This window comes from Cervus elaphus, chromosome 5, assembly GCF_910594005.1.
Source record: "Cervus elaphus chromosome 5, mCerEla1.1, whole genome shotgun sequence".
Classification (NCBI taxonomy): Eukaryota; Metazoa; Chordata; class Mammalia; order Artiodactyla; family Cervidae; genus Cervus; species Cervus elaphus.
In genome coordinates, this window is record NC_057819.1 from 80,707,759 (window position 1) to 80,734,163 (window position 26,405).

The 26,405-nt window shown below is 45.8% G+C and overlaps 1 protein-coding gene across 1 annotated transcript in view; it reads left to right on the forward strand.

The window, feature by feature from the left end:
• Positions 1 to 24,446, forward strand: part of SCPEP1 (serine carboxypeptidase 1) — a 31,084-nt gene extending 6,638 nt beyond the window's left edge. The window contains exons 3-13 of the mRNA XM_043902737.1: positions 5,568 to 5,657; positions 7,662 to 7,817; positions 8,211 to 8,285; positions 12,410 to 12,482; positions 17,648 to 17,685; positions 18,191 to 18,319; positions 18,930 to 19,023; positions 19,760 to 19,873; positions 21,803 to 21,940; positions 22,735 to 22,898; positions 23,848 to 24,446. Of these exons, the coding sequence (XP_043758672.1) occupies positions 5,568 to 5,657; positions 7,662 to 7,817; positions 8,211 to 8,285; positions 12,410 to 12,482; positions 17,648 to 17,685; positions 18,191 to 18,319; positions 18,930 to 19,023; positions 19,760 to 19,873; positions 21,803 to 21,940; positions 22,735 to 22,898; positions 23,848 to 23,910 (1,134 nt within the window). The 3' untranslated portion in view covers positions 23,911 to 24,446. The remainder of the gene's footprint in view (positions 1 to 5,567; positions 5,658 to 7,661; positions 7,818 to 8,210; positions 8,286 to 12,409; positions 12,483 to 17,647; positions 17,686 to 18,190; positions 18,320 to 18,929; positions 19,024 to 19,759; positions 19,874 to 21,802; positions 21,941 to 22,734; positions 22,899 to 23,847) is intronic.
• Positions 24,447 to 26,405: the final 1,959 nt, after the last annotated feature.

A 26,405-nucleotide genomic window follows, 5' to 3' on the forward strand; every position in this document is an offset into this window, starting at 1 on the left:
TCTTGCCTATTATAAATAAGGCTGCTATGAACATTGGGATGCATGTGTTTTTTTGGATTAGTGTCTTTGTTGTTTTTAGATATATACCTGGGGGTAGAATTGCTGGATCATGTGGTAGCTTTAGCTTTAGTTTTCTTGAGAAACCTCCATACTCTTTTCCACAGTGGCTGAACCCATTTACATTGCCACCAACAGAATACAAGGATTCCCTCTTCTCCACATTTGTATTTTTGTTCATTTTGATGATTGCCATTCTGGCAGGTATGAAGTGATATCTCATGGTGGTTTTGATTTGCATTTCCATGATTGTTAGCAATAATTAGCTGAGCATCTTTTCGTGTGCCTACTGGCCATCTGCATTTCCTCTTTGGAAAAATGTCCATAATGTTCTTCTGCCCATTTTTCAATCAGTGTTGTTTTGTCTTTGATATTGAGTTGTATGAGCTGTTTATATATGTTGGGTATTAACCCGTTCTTGGTTATGTCATTCACACAGATTTTCTCCCATTCAGTAGGTCTTTTCATTGTCAGTGGTGAGGACCTTTGCTTTCAATTCATTGTGTGTTGTATGCATTTTTCAACGTTGTCGCATAGTTTCTCATAGTTTGTGACACTCGTGTCACATTCCATCGTTTAGGTGATCGTGGATTACTAACCCCTTGCCCTGCTGGGGGACATTGGTCTAGATATGACTTTAATGAACAGCTCCCTCTGACTTGCGAGCTTTTTACTGCTGCATTAGGAAATCTTAAGATATAGAGTGCATATAATTAGAGAGATTTATAGCCTCTCAGTTTTGTGATAGTTAGCTTGGCATAGTTTCAGCACATTAGATAGTTTCATAAAGTCTTTCCCTGTCGGGGTCCTTTACATACCCCTGAGCCCAGATTCTATGTTGTCCTTTTTCTCCTTCAGATTTCCCTCTATAGATTGGCCTGGCTTCTGTTTTGCTGAGCTGTTTTCTTCCATCTTTGCATATCTCCCTTTCCTATCCATCTTGCACAGGGAGACAGTATCCTTTTACTTGAGGCTTATCCTGTTGGTCTTCCCAGCCTCTGAGGTTTTATCCAGAAAAGCACTGACCATCCTTTTCCCCTCACCATCTCCTGAAGGGCGTCCTCCCTTCTCTTAGACCTCAGAACCTCTGCCTCTTGTATTCTGAGGCTCCAGCACTGAGCTTCTGCCCTGAATCCTGCCTCGTGTCAGCCACCCAGGGGACTGAGTGCTTCCTGCCCTGGGACTTCTGTGTTTGCTGCATTATATCCTGGAGATCATCTTGATCAAACTGCCCCTTGGTCTGGGTCCCTTGTAAATCCTCAGGGTCACTGAGGGGCAGGTGATGGGGAGTCACAAGGCCCCAGGGCCAGTCCTGGTGGCAGCCCTAATTACACGTCCTCTCCATGGGCCCTACTGCTCTTCTTCAAAGGAAGAAGAGGGTTTGGATGAGATGTCTTGAAGTCAGCGAGCCCCACCTCAGGCCATGGCTCAAGCTCAGAAATCAAAGAAGAAAGTACCCCCTGGGAATGCCTGACCTGGGCACTTCCTATTAGCAAGACTTCAGCAGTTACTAGGGGCTCAGTGAGTCCGCACGTCCCTGGTGACCCTGTGCAGGGCCCCTTCGGGGCCTTCCTGTGTTCCTTGTTTCTTTGATTATAGGAGACTGCTTTCATTCAGCCTCCATAACCTTCTCTGAGTTCCAGTGGACAGAGTCAAGCAGTTGATAGTTAGGCAAGGGAGGGGGTCCGAGACCAGGGAGAAACAAACCATCAAGAGCAGCCTTGGGGTAACATCCTGTTTCATCATCAAAGGATGTTGTTACATTTCAGTCACTAAGTCCTGTCCCACTCTTTGTGACCCCTCGGACTGCAGCACACTAGGCTCCTCCGTCCCTCACTATCTCCCGGAATTTATTCAAATTCATGTCCATTGAGTCAGTCATGCTCTCTAACCATCTCATCCTCTGCTAACCCCTTCTCCGTTTGCCTTCAGTCTTTCCCAGCATCAGGGTCTTTTCCAATAAAATACATCTTCACTTCAAGTGGCCAGAGTATTGGAGCTTCAGCTCAGCATCAGTCCTTCCAATGAATATTCAAGATTGATTTCTTTTAGGATTGATTGGTTTGACTCCTTACCGTCCAAGGGACTCTCAAGAGTCTTCTCCAGACCACAGTTTGAAAGCAGTGATTCTTCAGTGCTCAGCCTTCTTTATGGTCCTGCTCTTACACTGTGCATGACTACAAGAAAAACCATAGCTTTGAGTCTACAGACCTTTGTTGGCAAAGTGATGTCTCTGCTTTTTAATATGCTGTCTAGGTTTGTCATAGTTTTCCTTCCAAGGTGTAAGCATCTTTTAATTTCATAGCTGCAGTCACCATCTGCAGTGATTTTAGAATGCAGGAAAATAAAATCTGTCACTGCTTCCATCTTTTCCCCTTCTATTTGCCATGAAGTGATGGGACCACATGAAGTGATTTTTGAATACTGAGTTTTAAGCCTGCTATTTCACTCTCTTCTTTCACCCTCATCAAGAGGTTCTTTAGTTCCTCTTCACTTTCTGCCATTAGAGTGGTATCATCTGCATTTCTGAGGTGGTTGATATTTCTCCCAGCAATCTTAATTCCAGTTTGTAATTCATTCACCCTGGCATTTTGCATAATGTACTCTGCATAGAAGTTAAATGAACAGGGTGACAGTATACAGCCTTGTCATACTCCTTTCCTAATTTTGAACAAGTCAGTTGTTCCATGTCCCGTTCTAACTGTTGCTTCTTGACCTGCATACAGATTTCTCAGAAGACAGATAATATGGTCTGGTATTCCCATCTCTTTAAGAATTTTCAACAGTTGGTTGTGAGCCCCAGAGTCAAAGGCTTTAACATAGTCAGTGAGGTAGAAGTAGATGTTTTTCTGGAACTCCCTTGCTTTCTCTGTGATCCAGTGAATGTTGGCAATTGATCTCTGGTTCCTCTATCTTTTCTAAATCCAACTTGTACATGTGGAAGTTCTTGATTCATGTACTGCTAAAGCCCAGCTTGAAGGATTTTGAGCATAACCTTGGTAGCATGTGAAATGAGTGAAACTGTGTAGTAGTTTGAACATTCTTTGGGATTGCCCTTCTTTGGGATTGGAGTGAAAATTGACCTTTTCCAATCCTCTGGCCACTGCTGAGTTTTCCAAATTTGTTGGTGTATTGCATGCAATGCTTTAACAGCATCATCTTTTAGGATTTCAAATAGCTCAGCTGAAATTTCATCACCTCCACTAGCCTTGTTCGTAGTAATGCTTCCTAAGGCCCACTTGACTTCACACTCCAGGAGGTCTGGCTCTAGGTTAGTGACCATACCATCATGGTTATCTGAGTCATTAAGATCTTTTTTGCATTGTTCTTCTATGTATTCTTGATCTCTCTTCTTAATCTCTTTTGCTTCTGTTAGGTCCTTACTGTTTCTGTCCTTTATTGTGCCCAAACCTTGCATGAAATGTTCCCTTGATATCTCCAGTTTTCTGAAAGAGATCTCCAGTCTTTCTTATTCTGCTGGTTTCCTCTACTTCTTTGCATTGATCGCTGAGGAAGGCTTTCTTCTGTCTCCTTGCTCGTCTTTGGAATGCTGCATTCCGATGGGTATATCTTTCCTTTTCTCCTTTGCCTTTCACTTCTCTTCTTTTCTCAGCTATTTGTAAGGCCTCCTCAGACAACCGTTTTGCCTTGTTAACATTTATTCATCTTGGGGATGGTTTTGGTCACTGCCTCCTGTACAATGTTATGAACCTCCATCCATAGTTCTTCAGGCATTCTCTCTTCCAGATACAATCCGTTGAATCTATTCATTGTGTTCACTTTATAATCATAATGGATTTGATCTAAATCGTACCTGAGTGGCCTAGTGGTTTTGCCTGCTTTCTTCAATTTAAGTCTGAATTTTACAATAAGGAGCTCATGATGTGAGGCATGGTCAGCTCCCAGTCTTGTTTTTGCTGACTGTATGGAGCTTCTCCATCTTTGGCTGCAAAGAATATAATCAGTCTGATTTAGGTTTTGACCTTTTCTGGTGATGTCCATGTGTAGAGTTAACTCTCGTGTTGTTAGATAAAAATGTTTGCTGTAACCAGTGTGTTCTCTTGGCAAAATTCTGCTCACCTTTGCCCTGCTTCATTTTGTACTCCAAGGCCAAACTTGCCTATTACTCCAGATATCTCTTGATTTCCTGCTTTTGCATTCCTGTCCCCTAAGATGAAAAGGACATCCTTGTTTGGTGTTAGTTCTAGAAGGTCTTGTAGATCTTTGTAGAACCAGTCAACTTCAGCTTCTTTGGCACCAGTGATTGGGGCATAGACTTGAATTACCGTGACTTTGAATGGTTTGCCTTGGAAATGAACTGAAATCATTCTGCCTTTTTGAGATTGCATCTAATTACCCCATTCTGGACTCTTCTGTTGACTGTGAGAGCTGCTCCATTCCTTCTAAGGGATTCTTGCCCACAGTCATCTGAATCAAATTCACCCATTCCCATCCATTTTAGTTCACTGATTCCTAAGATGTCCATGTTCACTCTTGCCATCTCATATTTGACCACTTCTAATTTGCCTTGATTCAGGGACCTAACATTCCAGGTTCATATGCAATATTCTTTACAGCATCAGACTTTATTTTCACCAGCGGGCACATCCACAGCTGAGAATCATTTCCACTTTGGCCCAGTCTCTTCATTCTTTCTGGAGCTATTAGTAATTGCTTTCCACTTCTCCCCAGTAGCATATTGGACACCTTCTGACCTGGCGGGATCATCTTCCAGTGTCATATATTTTTGCCTTTTCATACTATTCATGGATTTCTCAGCAAGAATACTGAACTGGTTTGCCATTTCCTCCTCCCGTGGACCGCATTTCATCAGAACTCTTCACTATGAACCACCTGTCTTGGGTGGCCCTGCCTGGCATGGCTCATAGCTTCATTGAGTTACACAGACCCCTTTGCCACGACAAGGCTGTGATCCATGAAGGCGTCATCAAAGATTACATACCACAGTGTCTTTGAGCTATTTTGCTTATGTTGAAACCCACCCCCCCCCCGGCCAGGTAGGAGAAGTTAATGATTAATGATAATGTGCCGCCCACCAGCATGTAGACCCCAGACCAGGTGGATCTGAAGGTTGCTGAGGTTGACTCCTTACCTCACCACCAACCCATGAGAAGAATGTCCGTGAGCTGATCACACCCTCTTTGAACAATTTCTATTAATATAAAACTTGTCACTGTCTTCCCCAAGTTGGGACGCTTGGTTTTGAGGGCATTAGCCTGCTGTGTCCCCCATTACCTGGCGAAGTAATAAAGCTGCCCTGTTCTGCTTCACTCTCAGCTGTCTCTGAGATGTGATTCAGCACCGCTGCTCAGAGGAGCTGAGCTTTCAGCATCCCTGGCTCCCTGGACCAGCTGTGTCCTGTGTGTGAGGCGGACCCAGCCATCACTGAATCATAAATCATTTACCGTGAATGTGGTCATTGTTGTCATGATGAAGTGTTGACAGACATTTTCTCCGAGTTTATTTTTGGTTCTTTCTTTCTTCCACAGGGTGGTCCAGGTGCTTCCAGCACTGGCTTTGGAAACTTTGAGGAAATCGGGCCCCTTGACAGTGATCTCCAACCACGAAGGACCACTTGGGTACAGTGAGGAAGGCCCCGAAGTGTCAGTGCCACGTAGCCTCTCCCAGACTGAGCCCCACCCGATCCCATCCCATCCCCAGGTTGAGGGGCCCCACCCCGCCCCCTCCCTCTTCCTCTGTATGCAAGGGGACCTTGGGTGCTTGTCCACAGGCCTCCACTCCACCAGCCACTTCCATTTCTGAAGGCAGCTTGTCCCACACCAGTCACCTTCCCAACTCAGTGACCTTTCTCTCCACTTCCCTGCAGAAACCTCCGTCTGCTGTAGCAGACACCTGGACCTTGGCATTACCCAGGTGCTAGACCTTCCTACAGTCTCAGACCCCAGAGCCCCAGCCTCTGGCCACGACCTCCAGTCCTTTCTTTCTTCTCCTCCCCTCCTGTCTCAATGCTTGTCTTCCTCCAGATTTCAGACCCCTTGTCTTCTGCCCTTTTGATACCTCTCTGGTTCTCTGACTCTGCCCTGTGCCTTCAGTCTTAGCTTCACGTCCTCACTAGCCCCTTTCTGACCAGCCCCCATCCCTGGCTCCCTTGTTCCTCTCCCTCCAGTCTGGGGTCTGTCCCGCTGTCCCCACGCTCGACCCCTGCCCCCAGGCTGCCAGATGCTGAGGGGCTCGGCAGGGTGTGCTCTAGGCTCATGGCCACGCTCTGCTCTCTGCTTCTCCCCCATCTGCTGAGGGACCCTTAGGTTATTTCCACCTTTTGGCTGTGATGAGTAGTGCAGGCAACATTAGCGTACAAATACTGGTTGGGTCCCTAGTTTCAGTTTTGGGGGGAATTTCTGGGTCCTTTTGTAGCTCTGTGTTTAATACCCAAGGTTGTTAATATTTTGCATCCACGCCTCTTTCACTGCCTTTCAGGGGTGCTTTCAAAGGGCTCCCCCAGCCCCACCCCGTAATCCACATGCCACATGAGTGAAATGCTCCACTGGCAGTCCCTCCTTAGTTTACCGTCTTGCAGGTTCCCGGAAGATCAATCCAGTTTCCGACACAGAAATTGGCTCCTGCTGCCCCCAGGCACACCTCCCAGCTCCTCTCCAGTGCCCTCTTCCTTCAGGCCTTTGTAAGGGCGATTCCTGGGCTTCAACTTCATTGCTTGGGCCACCCAGTCACACCCAGCTCACCATGTTCACCTCTGAGACTCACTGCAGGAACACCTCCTCCCAAAGCTCCCCTCAGAGTCCTTTCATTTTCTTGTCTGTCTCCACTTGAAGACCAGTGGATTTTACTTTTGACGCAGGGTCTTTGCACAGGCTGTTCTCTCAGCCGGAACATTCTTGTACATGCTTCCAGGTGAAATATCACTTCAACTTGCAATAGCAGAGTGCCCCCTCTGGCTTGTCCCCAAGCCTCCCGTGACAAACAGTCACGTGACTGGGGCAGAGAGCTTGAATAGGAAGTGAGGAGATGCTGGCCTTGGTCCTGATGCGGCCATTACCTATCCAACTTTGTGACCCTGGACAAGTCCTGGGCCTTTTCTGGCCTTTAATTTCCTAATCAGTAAAGGACATGGCTGGATTGTGTTATTACTAGGGATCCTTCAGGATATAAAATTCTCAACTTTTGTGGGAAAGGTGGTAGAATAAATTCTGTTTTTGTAGTGTTCAGCAAAGCCAGCCAACGTGGAAACTGGATTCATCTTGAAGAAAATATATGTGTGGTCCAGAGCTCCTACTGCTTCGAGCTGTTGCTCAGACTGACACTGCATGGTTCTCCCTGCGCTAACGTATTACATCCAGAACGTTTGTATTGTGTGAAAGTGACAGCCTAGATGCTTCGATCCCCACGTATATGTGACTCTTCCCTTCTTGGCTTTCCTTTCCTTTGCTCTACTAGTCTGTGTCCCTAGTCCAGTTTTTTTTTTTAAACCCGTTTTAATAACAGACCGTAACCACACTGATATCCTCACATGTGTGGCTTTTGTTGAGCTCATAAAAGATGATCCAAAGATAGTTGGGGACTGGCTGGCTGATTGCAACATTTGACTTTCCTGGGGTGGCATGTAGCTCCAGTCGGCCAGCCTCCTGTTTGTGGATAACCCAGTGGGCACTGGATTCAGTTATGTGAACAAGAGTGATGCATATGCCAAAGACCTGGCCACCGTGGCATCAGACATGATGGTTCTCCTGAAGACCTTCTTTGATTACCACAAAGAATTCCAGGTGAGCGGGGCCTCAGAAACAGCTCAGCGAGGGGCTCGTGGTCACAGCACTGAATCCATCAGGTCCAAACACCCACAAGAGTTACACGCCCAGCTCATTCCAGAGAAAACCTTTTTGTACCCAGGGATCAGGTTGTGGGCTTCTGTTTCTGTCATCTCTAAAGATGGTTTTAGCTTGAAAGAATGACCCTGCACCCAGTATTCTACTGAAACATAAAAATCAGATATGGGAGGAAAGACCAATAGAAGCAGATTTGTTTTTGTTTTGCCTGGTCATTACATGCAGTAGAAACTTGAAATGGACTCATGTGAGAGGCATTCAGAGGCATTCAGGAAAAAAAAAAAAAAAGGCATTCAGGATATTTAATTCCTTGTAAATTCCTTTTCTTCCTAGACGATTCCGTTCTACATTTTCTCAGAGTCCTATGGAGGAAAGATGGCTGCTGGCATTGCTCTAGAACTTTATAAGGTAACAGGGAAGATGACTTTGTTGTTTGGTTCCAGACAGAAACTGATTATGTTACTTGTTGTACTCACCTGATAATTAAATATACTTTGAATAGGACCTTGTACATAGAAAGTAAGTCTGTAGTAATAACCGTAAAAAATTTCAAAAAGAATAGTGAAATGGGCACTGTCCGATATTAAACAAACTATTCAGCTGAGTAAAGCAATTTGGTGCTGGTATAGCAACAAACGCAGATAAATGTAGCAGGCTAAAGAGTCTGGAAGCATATTTTATCTGTACTTACATATATGTATGTTTATGCATGTGACTGTATGTATATGATACATATATATCATACTTACATATGATCATATATAAATGATACGATGGTATTTCAAATCACTGTGGGAAAGACAGAATGTTCAGCAAATGGTCTGGAGACAAATGGCTATTACTTTGGAAGATAGTAAAGTTAGATTCTTGCCTTGCATAAAACATCAGTTTTTTTTTTACTGCGCTGGGTCTTTGTTGCTGCACACGGGCTTTCTCTAGTTGGGGTGAGCAGTCACTACTCTTCGTTGCAGTGCACAGGCTTCTCATTGTGTTGGCTTCTCCTGTTGTGGAGCATGGGTTGAGGGTGTGTGGGCTTCAGTAGTTACAGCTCATGAGCTGCAGGGCTGAGCAGTTGTGGTTTGTGGGCTTAGTTGCCCCGAGGCATGCAGAATCTTCCCAGGCCAGGGATCGAACCCATGTCCCCTGCATTGGCTGGTGGAGTCTTAACCACTGGACCACGACAGAAGTCCAAAACATCAGTTCTTGATAGATTAAAAATTTGAATGTAAAAATTAGGACTATAAGAGTACTTGAAAATATAGTAGAAAAGATTTATAATCTTGGGTAGGAAAAGCTTTCTTTCATAAGATGAAAAGCCAAAAAGGATTATTTTGACATAATTTAGATCTTGTAGAAATTTAAAACTTCTTAGAGTTCTATAAATAATTTTAAAAGATATGTATACAGACTCACAAATATATAACAGAAAAAGTCTTCATATCAATAAATCCACTTTAAAAAGGATGATATCATCATATAAAATTGGCAAAAAAAAATGGGGAAATAATTTATTGAAGAAATGCAAACAGCCTGTGGACATGTGAACGGTGTTCAGCTTTATTAGTAAATCAAAGCTGTGAGATTTGCAAATATTTTAGAAAATTGGTAACCCCCAGTTTTAGTAAGATGTTTGTTTCTTGGCAGGAAACCTATGACAAACCTAGACAGTGTGTTGAAAAGCAGAGACATTACTCTGCCAACAAAGGTCCAAATAGTCAAGGCAATGATCTTCCCAGTGGTCATGTATGGTTGTGAGAGCTGGACCGAAAAGAAGGTGGATTGCCAAAGAACTGATGCTTTCGAACTGTGAGAAGACTCCTGAGAGTCCCTTGGACAGCAAGGAGATCAAAGCAGCCAATCTTAAGGGAAATCAACCCTGATTACTCATTGGAAGGACTGATGCTGAAGCTGGAACTCCAGTATTTTGGTATCTGATGCAAACAGCTGACTCGTTGGAAAAGTCTGTGATGCTGGGCAAGATTGAGGGCAGAAGGAGAGGAGGGTATCAGACGATGAGATGACTGAATGGCATCACCAAAACAGTGGACAGGACCTTGGGCAAACTTCAGAAGATAAGGAGGGATGGGGAGGCCTGGCGTGCCTCAGTTCATGGGGTTGCAAAGAGCTAGACATGACTAGGTGACTGAACAGCAGGGAAATAAGTGCTCTCATGCATGTTTGCTAGGGAGGAAAATTGGTAAATCATTTTTAAAAGGGCGGTTTGGCTGTATCTGTCTGCTTTTTAAATGTATGTGCCTTTTGCCCCAATAATTTCATATCTAAGAGTCTGTCCTGTGGGAATGCTTATACATGCATGTGTGTTAGAGGATGTTTAGCTCATTATCACTTACAATGTCCATAAAAGGAAAACAAGCTCAGTGACTATCTATTCAGTTCAGTTCAGTCGCTCAGTCGTATCTGATTCTTTGTGGCAGCATGCCACGCTTCCCTGCCCATCACCAACTCTCAGACCCTGCTCAAACTCATGTCCATTGAGTTGGTGATGCCATCCAACCATCTCATCCTCTGTCATCCCCTTCTCCTCCCACCTTCAATCTTTCCCTGCTTCAGGGTCTTTTCAAATGAGTCAGTTCTCTGTATCAGATGGCCAAAGTATTGGAGTTTCAGCTTCAGCATCAGTCCTTCCAGTGAATGTTCAGGACTGATTTCCTTTAAGATTGACTGGTTGGATCTCCTTGCAGTCCAAGGGACTCTCAAGAGTCTTCTCCAACACCACAGTTCAAAAGCATCAATTTTTCAGCGCTCAGCTTTCTTCACAGTCCAACTCTCACATCCATACATGACTACTGGAAAAACCAAAGCTTTGACTAGATGGACCTTTGATGGCAAAATAATGTGTCTGCTTTTTAATATGCTGTCTAGGTTGGTCATAACTTTTCTTCTAAGGAGCAAGTGTCTTTTAATTTCATGGCTGCAGTCACCATCTGCAGTGATTTTTGGAGCCCCCAGAAATAAAGTCAGCTACTGTTTCCACTGTTTCCTCATCTATTTGCCATGAAGTGATGGGACCAGATGCCATGATCTCAGTTTTCTGAATGTTGAGTTTTAAGCCAGCTTTTTCACTCTCCTCTTTCACTTTCAGCAAGAGGCTCTTTAGTTCTTCTTCGCTTTCTGCCATAAGGGTGGTGTCATCTGCGTATCTGAGATTATTGATATTTCTCCTGGCAATCTTGATTCTAGCTTGGGCTTCATCTAGTCCAGAATTTCTCATGATGTACTCTGCGTATAAGTTAAATAAGCAGGGTGACAATATACAGCCCTGACATACTCCTTTCCTGATTTGGAACCAGTCTGTTGTTCTATGTCCAGTTCTAACTGTTGCTTCTTGACTTGCATACAGATTTCTCAGGAGGCAGGTAAAGTGGTGTTGTTATTCCCATCTTTTTAAGAATTTTCCACAGTTTGTTGTGATCCACACAGTCAAAGGCTTTGGCATAGTCAATAAAAGTAGTAGATGTTTTTCTGCAACTCTCTTGCTTTTTTGATGATCCAGTGGATGTTGGCAATTTGATCTCTGGTTCCTCTGCCTTTTCTAAATCCGTCTTGAACATCTGGAAGTTCATGGTTCACCTACTGTTGAAGCCTGGCTTGGAGAATTTTGGGCATTATTATCTATAGAAGATTACTTAAGTGAAATACGTGGATCCTTCCATGATGGACAGTTTGCAGCCATCAGAAAGAATGGGTAGATCTGTGTATATATAATCTGTGTACATATGAATATATATATGCTTATGAAACCAAAGAAAGAAGTTAGAATAATATATACCATGTTAACTGTGGTTAACTCATGGGTGTGAGGGTGTAGGTGGGGCAGAGGTAAAGTTTTTTTCACATTTTTCTCCTTCCTCCTTCTGTGAGTAAATATTTTACAGTGAATTTGTATGACTTTTTTTTATACATTGAAGTATAATTAATATTCAATATTATATATTCCCTATGTACAATATAGTAGTGGTAGTGTTAGTCGCTCAGTCGTGTCTGACTCTTCGTGATCCCACAGACTGTAGCCCCCCAGCCTCCTCTGTCCATGGGATTCTCCAGGCAGGAATACTGAAGTGGGTTGCCGTTCCCTTCTCCGTAAGATCTTCCCAACCCAGGGATCAAAGCTGGGTCTCCTGCATTGCTGGCAGATTCTTTACTGTTTAAGCTACAGGGAAGACTCTCATGTACAATATAATGATTTATAATTTGTAAAGGTTATACTCTGTATATTCCCTGTGTCCCTTCTAAAGAAGACGGGGGCTGCACCAGACCCCACACAAATCCTGCCAACACCCTTGGGAGAACTTCACAGTTCCTATTCGTCTTGCAGATTGTGGGTGGCAGGACAGTTACCCTTGCCCTCTAGTGGATGTCTGAGGTCTTTGGGTACCCAGAGCATCCCAGGTGGGCAGAAGCGTTCTGTGCTCAGGAAAGGCTGTGTATTAAAGTGTGACTCCCTCCTGTTGAGGAAGGGAGAGAGGTCCCTGGGTCTTCTTGACAAAGATGTTTCATGGCTTCTCTTTCAGGCCATTCAGCAAGGGACCATCCGGTGCAACTTTGCCGGGGTTGCTCTTGGTGACTCTTGGATCTCTCCCATCGGTAAGTAGGACATTTTCAGATTTGTTTTTTGGCAGGGGGCAGGGGTGGAGGGGTGGGGAAAGGTGTGTTGGTGGGGCTGAGCTGCACGATGTGCAAGGTCTTAGTTCCCTGACCAGGGATGGAGCCTGGGCCCCCTGCACTGGCAGCCCGTGGACTGCCAGGGATGTCCTCAGTCCACCTTGTGAAAAGGACTGCCCTCTGTGTGTCCTTCCCGGATGAACCTCCGAGGACACCGTGACGTTGCAGAAGCCTTGACCCGAGACCTAAGGGGTCAGCTGGTTTCCTGCCAAGTGTCTCTCTCAGATTGACAGAACTGGCCTCCCGCATCCTTCAAGGGTCTCATCACAGCTGCGTTAACAATACTAAACACTTTATATGTGTTAACTTTGCTGAAGCTTAACGACATCTCCATGGGACGAATGGGATTATTATCCCAGGATTGGAGGTGATGAAAGTGAGATTCAGGTTAAGCCATTTTCCTGAAGTCACACAGCTAAACCCAGGATGCACATGAAGGCAGCAGGCACTTAGCCGTCACCGTGCGCTCCTCCTTGAGACCAGTAGGTCAGCCTCCAGCTTTGCACGTGCTCTTCTTCTGGTCCAAAATCTCCCGAATTCAGCTCGCATGACCCCCCTGACCTTATGAGTCTGTCTGCCCAGCCCTGAATCCCTCCTTCCAGGTGCACCTTTTGCATCACTCTTCCACCCCAGAAATACTCCCTTTTGGGGGAGAATTACTGTTCACTTTCATGTGCAATTATTAATTGCTTGCTAGGGAGCAGGTGTTGTGCTCAGTGCTAGGAAAGATACACAGACCTGCTTCAATGCCTTCAAGAAGATCTGCACCATTCAATATGGTAACCATAGCCACAATACCGAAATCAGATTGATTATATTCTTTGCAGCCAGAGATGGAGAAACTCTATACAGTCAGCAAAAACAAGACCAGGAACTGACTGGGACTCAGATCATGAACTCCTTATTGCAAAATTCAGACTTAAATTCAAGAAAGTAGGCAAAACCCCTAGACCATTCAGGTATGACCTAAATCAAATCCCTTATGATAATACAGTAGAAGTGACAAATAGATTCAAGGGATTACCTCTGATAGAGTGCCTGAAGAACTATGGACGGAGGTTCGTGACATTGTACAGGAGGCAGTGATCAAGACCATCGCCAAGGAAGAGAAATGCAAAAAGGCAAAATGGTTGTCCGAGGAGGCCTTACAAATAGCTGAGAAAAGAAGAGAAGTGAAAGGCAAAGGAGAAAAGAAAGATATACCCATTTGAATGCAGAGTTCCAAAGCAAGATAAGAAAGCCTTCCTCAGTGATCAGTGCAAAGAAATAGAGGAAAACAATGGAATGGGAAAGACTAGAGATCTCTTCAAGAAAACTAGAGATACCAAGAGAACATTTCATGCAAAGATGAGCATGATAAAGGACAGAAATGGTATGGACCTAACAGAACCAGAAGATATTAAGAGGTGGCAAGAATACACAGAAGAACTGTACAAAAAAGATCTTCATGTCCCAGTAATGATGATGGTGTGATCACTCACCTAGAGCCAGACATCCTGGAATGTGAAGTCAAGTGGGCCTTAGAAAGCATCACTACGAACAAAGCTAGTGGATGTGATGGAATTCCAGTTGAGCTATTTCAAATCCTAAAAGATGATGCTGTGAAAGTGCTGCACTCAATATGCCAACATATTTGGAAAACTCAGCAGTGGCCACAGGACTGGAAAAGGTCCGTTTCCATTCCAATCCCAAAGAAAGGCAATGCCAAATACCGCACAATTGCATTAATCTCATACACTAGCAAAGTAATGCTCAAAATTCTCCAAGCCAGGCTTCAACAGTATATGAACCATAAAATTCCAGATCTTCAGGCTGGATTTAGAAAAGGCAGAGGAACCAGAGATCAAATTGCCAGTATCCATTGGGTCATCGAAAAAGCAAGAGAATTCCAGAGTAACATCTACTTCTGCTTTATTGACTATGCCAAAGCCTTTGACTGTGTGGATCACAACAAACTGGAAAATTCTTCCAGAGATGGTACCAGACCACCTTACCTGCCTCCTGAGAAATCCGTATGCAGGTCAAGAAGCAACAGTTAGAACTTGATATGTAACAACAGACTTCTTCCAAATCGAGAAAGGACTATATCCAGGCTGTATATTGTAACCCTGCTTATTTAACTTATATGCAGAGTACATCATGCAAAATGCCGGGCTGGATGTAACACAAAAATCAAGATTACCAGGAGAAATATCAGTGACGTCAGATAAGCAGATGACACCACCATTATGGCAGAAAGTGAAGAAGAACTAATGAGCCTCTTGATGAAAATGAAAGAGGAGAGTGAAAACCTGGCTTAAAACTCAACATTCAGAAAATTAAGATCATGGCATCTGGTCCCATCACTTCGTGGCAAATAGATGGGGAAACAATGGAAACAGTAACAGATTTTATTTTTTTGGCCTCCAAATCACTGCAGATAGTGACTGCAGCCATGAAATTAAAAGATGCATGATCCTTGGAAGAAAAGCTATGACCAACCTAGATAGCTTATTAAAAAGCAGAGACATTACTTTGCCAACAAAGGTACATCTAGTCAAAGCTATGGTTTTTCCAGTAGTTATGTATGGATGTGAGAGTGGGACTATAAAGAAAGCTGAGTGCCGAAGAATTGATGCTTTTGAACTGTGGTGTTGGAGAATACTCTTGAGAATCCCTCGGACTGCAAGGAGATCCAACCAGTCCATCCTAAAGGAGGTCAGTCCTGAATATTCATTGGAAGGACTGATGCTGAAGCTGAATCTCCAATACTTTGGCCAACTGATGTGAAGAACTGACTCATTTGAAAAGACCCTGATGCTGGGAAAGACTGAAGGCAGGATTAGAAGGGGTGACAGAGGATGAGATGGTTGGATGGCATCACCGACTCGATGGACATGAGTTTGAGTAATCTCCAGGAGTTGGTGATAGACAGGGAAGCCTGGCGTGCTGCAGTCCACGGGGTTAGGGTTAGGGTTAGGGTTAGGCAAAAAATCAGACACGACTGAGCGACTGAACTGAACTGAGCCACATATGACTCTTTATATTAATTAAAATGCAATAAAAATCGCAGTCTTGCATCTGCACTGCTCACATTTGAAGGTATCCAATGGCCGCAGGTGGTTCTGGACTTGTGGACCACACAGATGCAGAACGTTTCCATCACTGCAAAAAGTTCTTTTGGACATCAGAGGTACACATCCAGGATCAAACTACGGCCTCCAAGTCAAGTCTGTCCTGCCACCCTGCTTTAGTAAATAAGCTTTTTGCTGGGACACTGTCATGCCCATTCATTTGTGGAATACAGGTCATCTGTTTGGAGGCTGCAAGAGCAGAGTTGAGTTGTTGCAGCAGAGACCAGCTGACCTGCAAAGCCAAACATATTTACTGTTTGTCCCTTTACAGGAAAGGTTTGCCAATCCCTGGTCTAGATAAAGCAGGAATTGGGATTCCTCGGAGGGCTGCAGTTGATTCTTTATAAGAAACTGAGGCCCAGACTTGATGGTTTAGCTGGAGAGGAGAATGACAGCTAGTTTCTGAAGGATCTGATGTGTCTGCATTTCTTAGGGTGTGTCTTGAAGAATACCAACCCAGTGAAGTGCCATGCAAAGGGCTCCACGGCCAGATAAGTTTTGGAAGTGCCAAATACTGGCCCCACCTCCTCAAGGTTCACAGGCACATTAAAGGCTCTGATAAGTCCTGCAGTTTAAAAAAAAAAAAGTGTGTTGTCTTTTGCATTCAAAGGTATTTAGCCAGCAAATCATATTTCTGTGTTAATACCTAGGGTAACATCCTGCATAAGTGAGGTTATTTGAAACAGACTTTGAGATGCTTAGACTTTGGGGGAACTGTTGAAGGCTTTGTAGCAAAGGAGTGGTGTGTTAGCCATTGTGTTATCTTAATGCCCTCTTGTAAGTTAAAAATGTTCCTGTTGCTCAAAATCTCTAGTGTGATGGCTATCAGGGATATAAAAGAGAGACATTGAATAAATAAGGGCTGTGTTTTCATTTATCCTTTTCTCTTTTTGGAGAAGCTATTTTGTTACCCTACCCTAATGATTGGAGTAGGAAGTGGCAACCCACTCCAGTATTCTTGCCTGGGAAATTCCATGTACAAAGGAGCCTGGTGGGCTGCAGTCCATGGGGTCACAAAGAGTCAGATATGACTGAGTTAGTGAACATGAGCACCATGTATTCAAATGTGCTGTATAAGTTATGGTCCTTGATATAAGTCAAAGTGTGTGTTAGTCACTCAGCTGTGTCCAACTTTTTGCAACCCCATGGACTGTAGACCACCAGGCTCCTCTGTCCATGGAATTCTCCAGGCAAGAATACTGGAGTGGGTTGCCATTTCCTTCTCCATCGGTATACATCAACTGTACTTCAATTTAAGAAAAATTACAGAAAACAAAAGAAAACCACATAAGCAAAAAAAAAATTGTGCTTGCTACCTTCTTGGCACTTCTATCAGTGGACTAGCCTTACTTAGTTATGATAACTGTGAACTTGTCCAAACCAAGCCCAACTGTTCTCTGTGAAGTTAGGTATTGTCTTATTCACATTTGTCTCATAAAACTCGTTATTGGCTTTATGCCAGTTCTCACGCCTTTAAATTCTCAGTGTATTTTTGGAATTGAAATGAATTGATTGACAGTGTAGCCCCAGAAACTTGATGAAATCATTAGTATTCGTCCTTAATTAGCTCCTTGGCGGAAGCTTGTGTCCTCAAACTGGAGGAGCGGGCAGGGGCAGAGCAGAGCGGAGCAGAGGGTGGGGAAATACCTTAAACCGTCATAGTCTAGAAGCGTGCAGGTAAGCGCCTCCGCTACACACGCACGGCCTGTCTGTGGACCCGCCCCTGGCACTGAGTCACTGACTGGGCCAAATTAGTGTGGCCTTTAGCTCTGACTCAACAGAAAGGGTCCCACATCCTCACCCCACCTCCCAGCCACCAAGACATGAGCCCTGGTGGGTTAAGGAGCCTTCAGACCCAAAGCCATTGTGATTCTTGCTTCTGTCTCTTTCTGCTTTGGGAGGAAAGCTAGTTAGGTATTTTGAGGGGAGAACAATCACAGAAAACTCACTTTGTCCTTACGTGGTTTCCTTTAGATTCAGTGCTCTCCTGGGGACCTTACCTATACAGTATGGTAAGTAGATGAGCCTCCAACTCTCACCCTAACAGCCCAGCTGACTTTCTCTCTGGCTCTGTCTGCGGGAGGGACCAAGCTAGTTGGGTTTGTCTGTGCGGTTGACACAGCCCCTCAGGGACCTATCTAATAATCCATATCAAATTGAAAACCCTAAGCAACAGCCGCCTTGGGGACAAATTTAAAGAAACATCAACACAGTTATCCCATTGCTTCAGGTACTAGACATGCGCATTTTAAAATCTCCCCAGATTTTTATTATAGACATTTCCAGAACGCAGAAGAGTTGAACGACCGTGGTGAGCACCCATATACCCATCACCTAGACTTGGTTGCCATTTTCCGGTGTTTCCTTCATCAGTAAACACAGCGCTTGTTATGCTATGCTTTCCTATGGACATGCCCCTTGCTCCTGCCGCCCACTCTTTCTGTTACCCATCCCTACCCCCAGCGATGCCAGAGTTCTGTCTCTTGCAAAGTCAGAGTGTTCTTGTTTGCATTCCAGTCTCTTCTCGATGACCAAGGTCTGGCAGAGGTGTCTGAGGTTGCAGAGGAAGTCCTGGATGCCCTGAGCAAGGAACTCTACCAAAAGGCCACCGAGCTCTGGGGGAAAGCAGAAATGGTCATTGAACAGGTAAGAGGGGTCGCGTGTGGGCCAGCCTACTTGGCTTTTCCCTGGGGGTGAAGGGACCTTGGTTGGTGTTGTCAGGGCTGGGGTCTGTCCGGAGACTGCCCACAAGTCTGGAAATGATGTCAAGCTAAACGATACATCTGACCAGTCTGAGCAGTGACAAGGTCAGAAAGCCACCCAGCCTGCAAGACTTGCCTGTCCCTCAGCTGAAGGTATGGATTCTGTAAGAAAGAATGTGTCCCGCCAAGGTGAGTGTTTGGGTCCCTGCCAGCCAGCATTCTGGCTGCAGTGAGCCAGGAGGGAAGAATCCACAGGTTGAGGACTTGAGTGTATAGGACCCTCTGCAGCTCAGTTCTTCCTGGAAATTAACACACAGGCTCTTGGTTTGCTCCTGTGGCATTGGAGCCGCCCTTGGATGAGCTACCCCCAGGAGACTGGGCTGGCATGCTGGTCCCTAGGCCTCCAGAGCTTATTTCTTTCTGGTCCGAGCAAATGTATAAAATTAAAGCTGTCCTTAGACGAGATGGGGAGCCAGGTGCCTTACTGTTTTGCAACTCTGGTAATGGATAAACAAAGAAAACAAATAACCCAGTTCATTTCTTGTGTATTTCAGAACACAGATGGGGTGAACTTCTATAACATCTTAACTAAGAGCTCTCCTATGTCTACAGTGGCGTCGAGTCTAGAATTCTCCCAGAAACACCTCGGTGAGTGGACCTTGACATTGTGAGACCATATCTCAACCTCCCTGCCTCTACCAATTTTTTGAAAAGTTTTATTGATATATAATTTACATACCATAACATTCACCCATGTTGTATAACTCAGTGGGTTTTAGTGTATTTAGAACATTTCATTACCACAATCCTGTTTTAGAACATTTCCATCACCCCAGAAAGATCCCACATGTCTGTCTGTAGTCAGTTTCTTTTCCCACTTCCAGCCTTAGGCAACCACTAACCTGCTTTCTGTCTCTCTAGATTTGCCTTTTCAGGACATTTCACATAGATGGAATCATGTACGAGGTAGTCTTGCACTTAACACGGTGTTTCTGAAATTTGGAAACCAGCTTCTACACATTGAATTACAATGTTAAGCCTCCTAAAGGCTGGATTGAGTTGTCTTCACTGCGGGTGCTTGAATGCCTGATATCCCCCCTTTATAAGAAGCTGCCGGAGACCTCTAGGTTCCACTCAGCTGATTTCCTTAGGCCGTGCTGCAGAACCTTACTGGCCCCAAAGGACATAAAATGCACCAGTCAAAGCCAGTAAAGTCTCTCCACTTGGAACAGATTCCTGACTTTCCCCCCATCTGGGGAATCAGGGGACCATTTTTCATCTTCCAGGTGCAAGCCTCCCTCTCAGCATCCCTGGCAGCTTAGAAAAGAGGGCCCCTTGGTCTTGTTTCCAGTCCTTTGACTCACCGTGTACCAGTTTGTTTTAGTTCCTCTTTTCCAACGCCACGTGAGACACCTACAACAGGATGCCTTAAGTCAGCTCATGAATGGTCCCATCAGGAAGAAGCTCAGAATTATTCCTGAAGATTGCACCTGGGGAGGTAACTTGTGTGACTTAATGAAGTGTTGTTTGTAGAGCCGGGGGTGAGAGAGGTGACAATTCAAAGCCTTAATTTGTAGAATGGGTGTTAGTGGTGGTGATGGCGTGTTTAGTTGCAGGTGGAACATTATTACCGTTCACGTTTGATGGATGGGCAGGCATACGGAGACAGCATACCAAAACTGGTCAGAATGAAGGATTGGTAAGGGAAGTGGGCGGGGAAAGAAGTGAAGCGATTGGTTATAAGTTGATCACTGTTGAAGCCCGGAGTGGGTCCATGGGAATCATCATCACCCTCTCCTCGTTACTTTTATGTCAGTGTAAACTTTTCCATAATAAAAACTTGAGATTTTAAAAAGCCATGCCCAAGGCCACCGTTGGTTGTGAGTGTGTTGAAGAAAAAAAAAAAAAAAGTCATTTTTGGACAGGCTTTGAGCAGGCCGGCCTCTGCAGGTGTCCTGATGTGGATAATGAGGTCTGGCATCTGTTGCCTTCTGGGCTAAAGGTCATAGTGGGGAAGTACTGGGGTCCTCAGGGACCAGGGTCAGGGAGAAATAATCTAGCGTAAGTTCCTGCTCAATCTTACGGGGAAGCCATGAGCAAGCGGGACTCCCATGCTCCTGGAGGGGGAACCCGCCAAGCTGAGGAGGGTTTTGTTCATGTCCAAGAGCCCCCAAAGCTATGCTCCGTGGGGTGGAACCTCGCCATCCTGCCAACCCTCGGTCAGCAGAGCACTCATCCTAGACCTGGTGTCTTCATGTCCCCATCACCCCCTGGAGTTTTCTAGAAATGAAGGGAAAGTTTGCTCAAGTAAAAGAATGTGGTTTCAGAGCCGTGAGGGGTGCAGACAGCTGTGGGGGGCTGTGGTGCTGAGGAGGAGCAGATGTGAGTACCCTGGGAGGCCAGGTGCAGGCCAGGCTCACGGGAACACACCTTGTCTTCAGCCCCCTTCTCTTACCCTCATGGCTATGTCGTCTGGCCCCAGCTTCTCTTGTTACAGGGACTTTTGCAGGTGAAAACTGCTAAGAGCAAACTCACCCTGGCTCTGGCTGTGCCTGTGTAGGGTCTGGAAAGGAGACCCTCCTTTCTGGGCACCCTCCGTGTCCTGAGCCCACTTTGTAGTCTGCCAGCTGTGTGTTCCTGTCCCAGCTTGCCACAGGCCCAGGGCGTGTTTCTCAGCCTCTCTGAGCCTCACGTTCCTTGCTCAGAGTTGATAAAGGAAGAAGGCCGTGGGATGTTGCTGACACAGGACGTACTTAGCCCAGTGACTGGCAGATAAAATTCAGTGGTGGCTGTCACCCTTGTTTTTCACCGTGGTCAAGGATCCAACAAGAATGCTGTGTAGACCGCCTCCCCTCTTGCCCGGGACTGGTCATCCATGCGGCTATACCAGGGACAAGCTCCAGCTGTGTTCAGGGCCAGTTTGTTGATGGTTTCAGGTAGCTCTACTTGTTCAGAACTTAACACCTGGCCCTGGGGGAAAACAAAAATCAGAAACCTTAGCCTTGGTGTTACTCAGAAAAGGAGGAAAACTAATGCTAACCCCAGAGCAGTGGTGTTGGAGAAGGCTCTCGAGAGTCCCTTGGACTGCAAGGAGATCCAGCCAGTCCATCCTAAAGGAGATCAGTCCTGTTTCCTTGGGCATTGGCCTTCTCTCGGCTTCCATCCCTCATGACAAACGGCATCTGCTCTCGTCACAAGCACCTGCGTGAACAGAGCATGTGCGCTGTTAGTGCTTGCCCTCTGCACGGCCAGCTTGGGGCGTGGATTTCTGGGCCAGCGGGTTCTGTTGGGGAAGCAGCTTTGTGTTCAGTCTTTATCACGTGGTGTGTGGCGGTCACTCTTGGGGTGCTGGAGCCTCTGGACTGAAGAGTACCTCTTGTTCAGGCAGGTTCCAAGCCGCTCTCTCTTTCTCCTTCCCCTTGTACAGGCCAGGCTACCAGCGTCTTCCTGAACATGGAGGGGGACTTCATGAAGCCGGTCATCAGCATTGTGGATGAGCTGCTGGAAGCCGGGGTCAACGTGACAGTGTACAATGGACAGCTAGACCTCATCGTGGACACCATGGGTAGGAACTGGTCCGAGGGGAGCAAGGAGGCAGTGTCGTGGATGGAGCTGGCCCCTTGGCAGGGAGAGGCAGTGACGTTGACGTGGCAAGAGGAAGGCCATTTTCCATTACCTGCTCACCTCTGACCTTGGCTCTTTGAAGAGGGCAGGGCTGCCCGAGGTTGTGACCCCCTCAGAGAAGTCCAGCCTGTTCATCTTTTGAGGTCTTCAGTCAGTCAGTTCAGTCGCTCAGGCGTGTCTGACTCTTTGCGACCCCATGGACCACAGTATGCCAGGCTTCCCTGTCCATCACCAACTCCCATAGCTTGCTCAAACTCATGTCCATTGAGTCAGTGACGCCATCCAACCATCTCATCCTCTGTTGTCCCCGTCTCCTCCTGCCTTCAATCTTTCCCAGCATCAGGGTCTTTTCCAATGAGTCAGTTCTTAGAATCAGGTGGCCAAAATGTTGGAGGTTCAGCTTCAGCATCAGTCCCTCCAATGAATATTCAGGACTGATTTCCTTTAGGATGGACTGGTTGGATCTCCTTGCAGTCCAAGGGGCTCTCAAGAGTCTTCTCCAACACCACAATTCAAAAGTATCAATTCTTTGGTGCTCAGCTTTCTTTATAGTCCAATGCAGAGTCTCAGGTCCCGCCTGGATGTGCTGCATTGGAATTTGCATTTTAGAAGGATCCCAAGTGCATTTTGTCTGCCTCCCAGCTGTCAAATTTTATGCCAAGTTATAGGACCCAGACTTCAGTTTCCGCTCTTCTCAGCTCTTCATGCTGGGCCCTGCGTTGTCCCTCTCACCAGGTCAGGAGACCTGGATACGAAAACTGAAATGGGAAGAATTGCCCAAATTCAACCAGCTGAAGTGGAAGCCCCTGCACAGTGACCCCAAATCTTCAGAAACGTCTGCCTTTGTCAAGTCCCACAAGAACCTGGCTTTCTACTGGATTCTCAGAGCTGGACACATGGTGAGAGTCAGCGACTGTTCTGGATTCATGGCGCTGGGGGAGGAGGGAGCCACATGCGCTGGGCTCGTAGATGCATGGGGCTTGGTGGTATGTGGGGGTCTCTATTGAAGCTCCGTTAGTGCTTCACTGAAATAGTCAATCTGCTGAGAGATTGAATCCTGGGGTCTCTACCCTCTGCTCTTCAGGTTAAATGAGTTGAATGTTGCTTTCCTCTGGACAGTTGTCCCGAATAGGAGAGGGAGGGAGGAATTGTCTTTCCCTAATGTTTTTTGCCTTTTTTTTTTTAAAACCACTGTACCGTTTTGTGTGTTTATCTGATTTTTTGACTGCGCTAGGTTTTTCTCTAGTTGCGGGTCACAAGAGAAACCAGTGGACTCTCTCAGGCAGAGCAGGGGCTCCAGGTACACAGGCTTCCATCCTTGCAGGCCATGGGCTCCAGAGCACCAGCTCAGTAGCCTGGGTGACAAGGGCTGAGTTGCTCTGCAGCCTGTGGAATCTTCCCAAACCAGGAATTGAACCCATGTCCCCTGCTTTGGCAGGAGGATTTTTAACCACTGGACCACCAGGAAAGTCCTCCCTGACGTTTTTGAGGGAGTGATATTAGCACTCAGTCATCTGTAAGCTGAGCGCAGTGCAGGGTGCAAGGCAGAGGGTGCATGTGAGCAGCAGAGTTCAGTGTGGAGAAGGAGACACATTTCCTTTCTAAATGTTCACTCCTCTGGACCCCTGCAGCCCAGCAGCATGGGAGCTTGGGAAAGTTTTGTCCAGCACGGGGTTGTTTCACAGAAGGGATGCTCTTTTGAGGATGGCACCCAGGTACAGCTGACCTCCCAAGTTGTTGTCACAAAGCTGGTCCCCTTCCCGGGAGCAGGGTCTCAGGAAGCCAGCCCTGACCCCCAGCCCCAGGCAGGGACACGAGAGCACTAACGCGGATCCTACTTGCTTCCAGGTTCCTTCCGACCAAGGGGACACGGCTCTGAAAATGATGAGGCTGGTGACTCAGCAAGAATAGGATGGCCTGGGCTGGCTGGAGGTGAACTGCTTGGTGTCAGGGCACGGGAGCCCCTGTGAGCATTCTGGTGCTGTTGGAACCACCCTTCTCCCCTCGGGTCTGACTTGGGGAGAATCTGACTTGGGCTGTGATTGTGAAAGTTCCCGTCAGCTTTGGCAGAGAACAGAATCATTGCCTCTGTAGCAACTTGCAAATCATTTCTGCTTGTGAAGACTTTTTTTAAAAAATGGGTTTGTTTTAATCAAAATGAAGAGTTGAAATAGCTTAACGTTTTCTTATTATAAAAGCAAACTGTGTGACTTATAGAGAAAACTGGAAATGCAAACAAAGAACCAAATAAATATCTATATGCTCCCTTCCCAGGGAAAAGCACTGTTACCACTTAAATGTTCTTCCTACAAACCTTTTTTTGCTATGTATACATATGTATTTTTTACAAAAACACCAACATTGCTATGTTATGTCACGGTCTACTTTGTTCACACATCAGTATGTCCTAAACACCTTTTATGTCAATAAATTGTTCTCCTATAACATTTTGATGTGTGCTGAGCATTCAGTTTTATAGGTGTACCATAATTTACCTACTCAATACTCAGTTGTTTTCCATAAGCAGTTTCTAGTTTGTTGCTTTTATAAATGGTGCTCTGGTGATTTCTCCTCATAGTTACCTTTTTACACACATCCTTATCATTTTATTACAAAAATTCCCTAAATGTATACTCGTTATATCAAAGAATTGTAACATTTTTTTAAATGATGAGTTTGGGACTTTTAAGTGTAATTCATGGCTTATGATCTGCAAAGGGACCTAATAGCTTCAATGATAGCCTTGAAACAAATACCACTTCTGACAGTTGTGGGGCTGAGGTTTTGAAAACCCAACCCAGAGTCTTATCCTGCAGAGTGTGGGGAAAGAGTTATAACAGGTTACGCCTGCGTGACCAGCCCCTTCTGACCTGATGCTAAGACAGACTTCCTTGGGCAGTGCTCCACACTTTCCCCCGTGAGCTGGTTTGCTGTTGGGGAGAGAGGGCTCCCTTACTCCTGTGTGGAACGGGAAGAACTGAGAGCCTTGTACTGGGTCCCCCTAGACTCCACCAATGAATGGCAGTCTCCTGTTGCTTCTGCTGGGTATCTTTTGCTGGGAAAAAATTGAACTATGAGTAGAACTAGTTACTGAGCCTTATGAGCCCTTGAGACATTGAAGTGGACAAGTTGAATTCCCAACCACACAGAGTCCTGTTTGTTAGAAATTAGGATATGTTGGGGAAAGGAATGCAAGTTTGAGCATTAGAATATGTCATATTTGTGGCAGATTCCAATGAAGCTGAGACCTCAAAGCTTTTTTGCCACTGGAAGCCCATCTATTGCTGCCTGAGGAGGTTAGTCTGTTGCCCTGATATCCTATAACCAATTCCCAGACTTGCCTAAGGCCTCTCTGTTTCTGCTATATCCTCTCTCAAGCTGTGCCCATGCCTTCATGGGGATTTTCTGCGAGTGGACTCAGGAAGAAGAGTCTCAGGTTGGTTTTCAGATGGTTCTGCATGATAACCGTGCATCACCTGAAAGTCAGCAGCTTTGGCTCTGAAGCTCCTCTCCGGGACAGCCCAGATGGTGGTGAAGGGGAGTCCTCCCGGTGGGCAGAACTTGGGGCAGCTCACCTGTTGGTTCACTTTGCCTGCAAGGAGAAGTGGCTGGAAGAAAGGGTCTGCACCAAATCGTGGTTTGGTTGGAGAATGGGGCTGGAAGGAGCACAGTGGGAAAATGGAAAGGTCTGAAAACGAGGTCTGAGGCTAGAGCCCTTTGAACGGCAGAGCAGGAAGATATTTCAGTTCCATGGAATGCTCATCACAGAGTAGTTCAGTTCAGTTCAGTTCAGTTCAGTCGCTCAGTCATGTCCGACTCTGCGACCCCATGAACCACAACACGCCAGGTCCCCCTGTACATCACCAACTCCCAGAGTTTACTCAAACTCATGCCCATCGAGTCGGTGATGCCATCCAGCCATCTCATCCTCTGTCGTTCCCTTCTCCTCCTGCCCCCAATCCCTCCCAGCATTAGGGTCTTTTCTAGTGAGTCAACTCTTCACATGAGGTGGCAAAAGTACTGGAGTTTCAGCTTCAGCATCAGTCCTTCCAATGAACACCCAGGACTGATCTCCTTTAGGATGGACTGTTTGGATCTCCTTGCAGTCCAAGGTTCTCTCAAGAGTCTTCTCCAACACCACAGTTCAAAAGCATCAGTTTTTTGGCACTCAGCTTTCTTCACAGTCCAACTCTCACATCCATACATGACCACTGGAAAAACCATAGCCTTGACCAGACGGACCTTTGTTGGCAAAGTAATGTCTCTGCTTTTTAATATGCTATCTAGGTTGGTCATTACTGTCCTTCCAAGGAGTAAGCGTCTTGTAATTTCATGGCTGCAATCACCATCTGCAGTGATTTTGGAGCCCAAAAAAATAAAGTCTGACACTGTTTCCACTGTCTCCC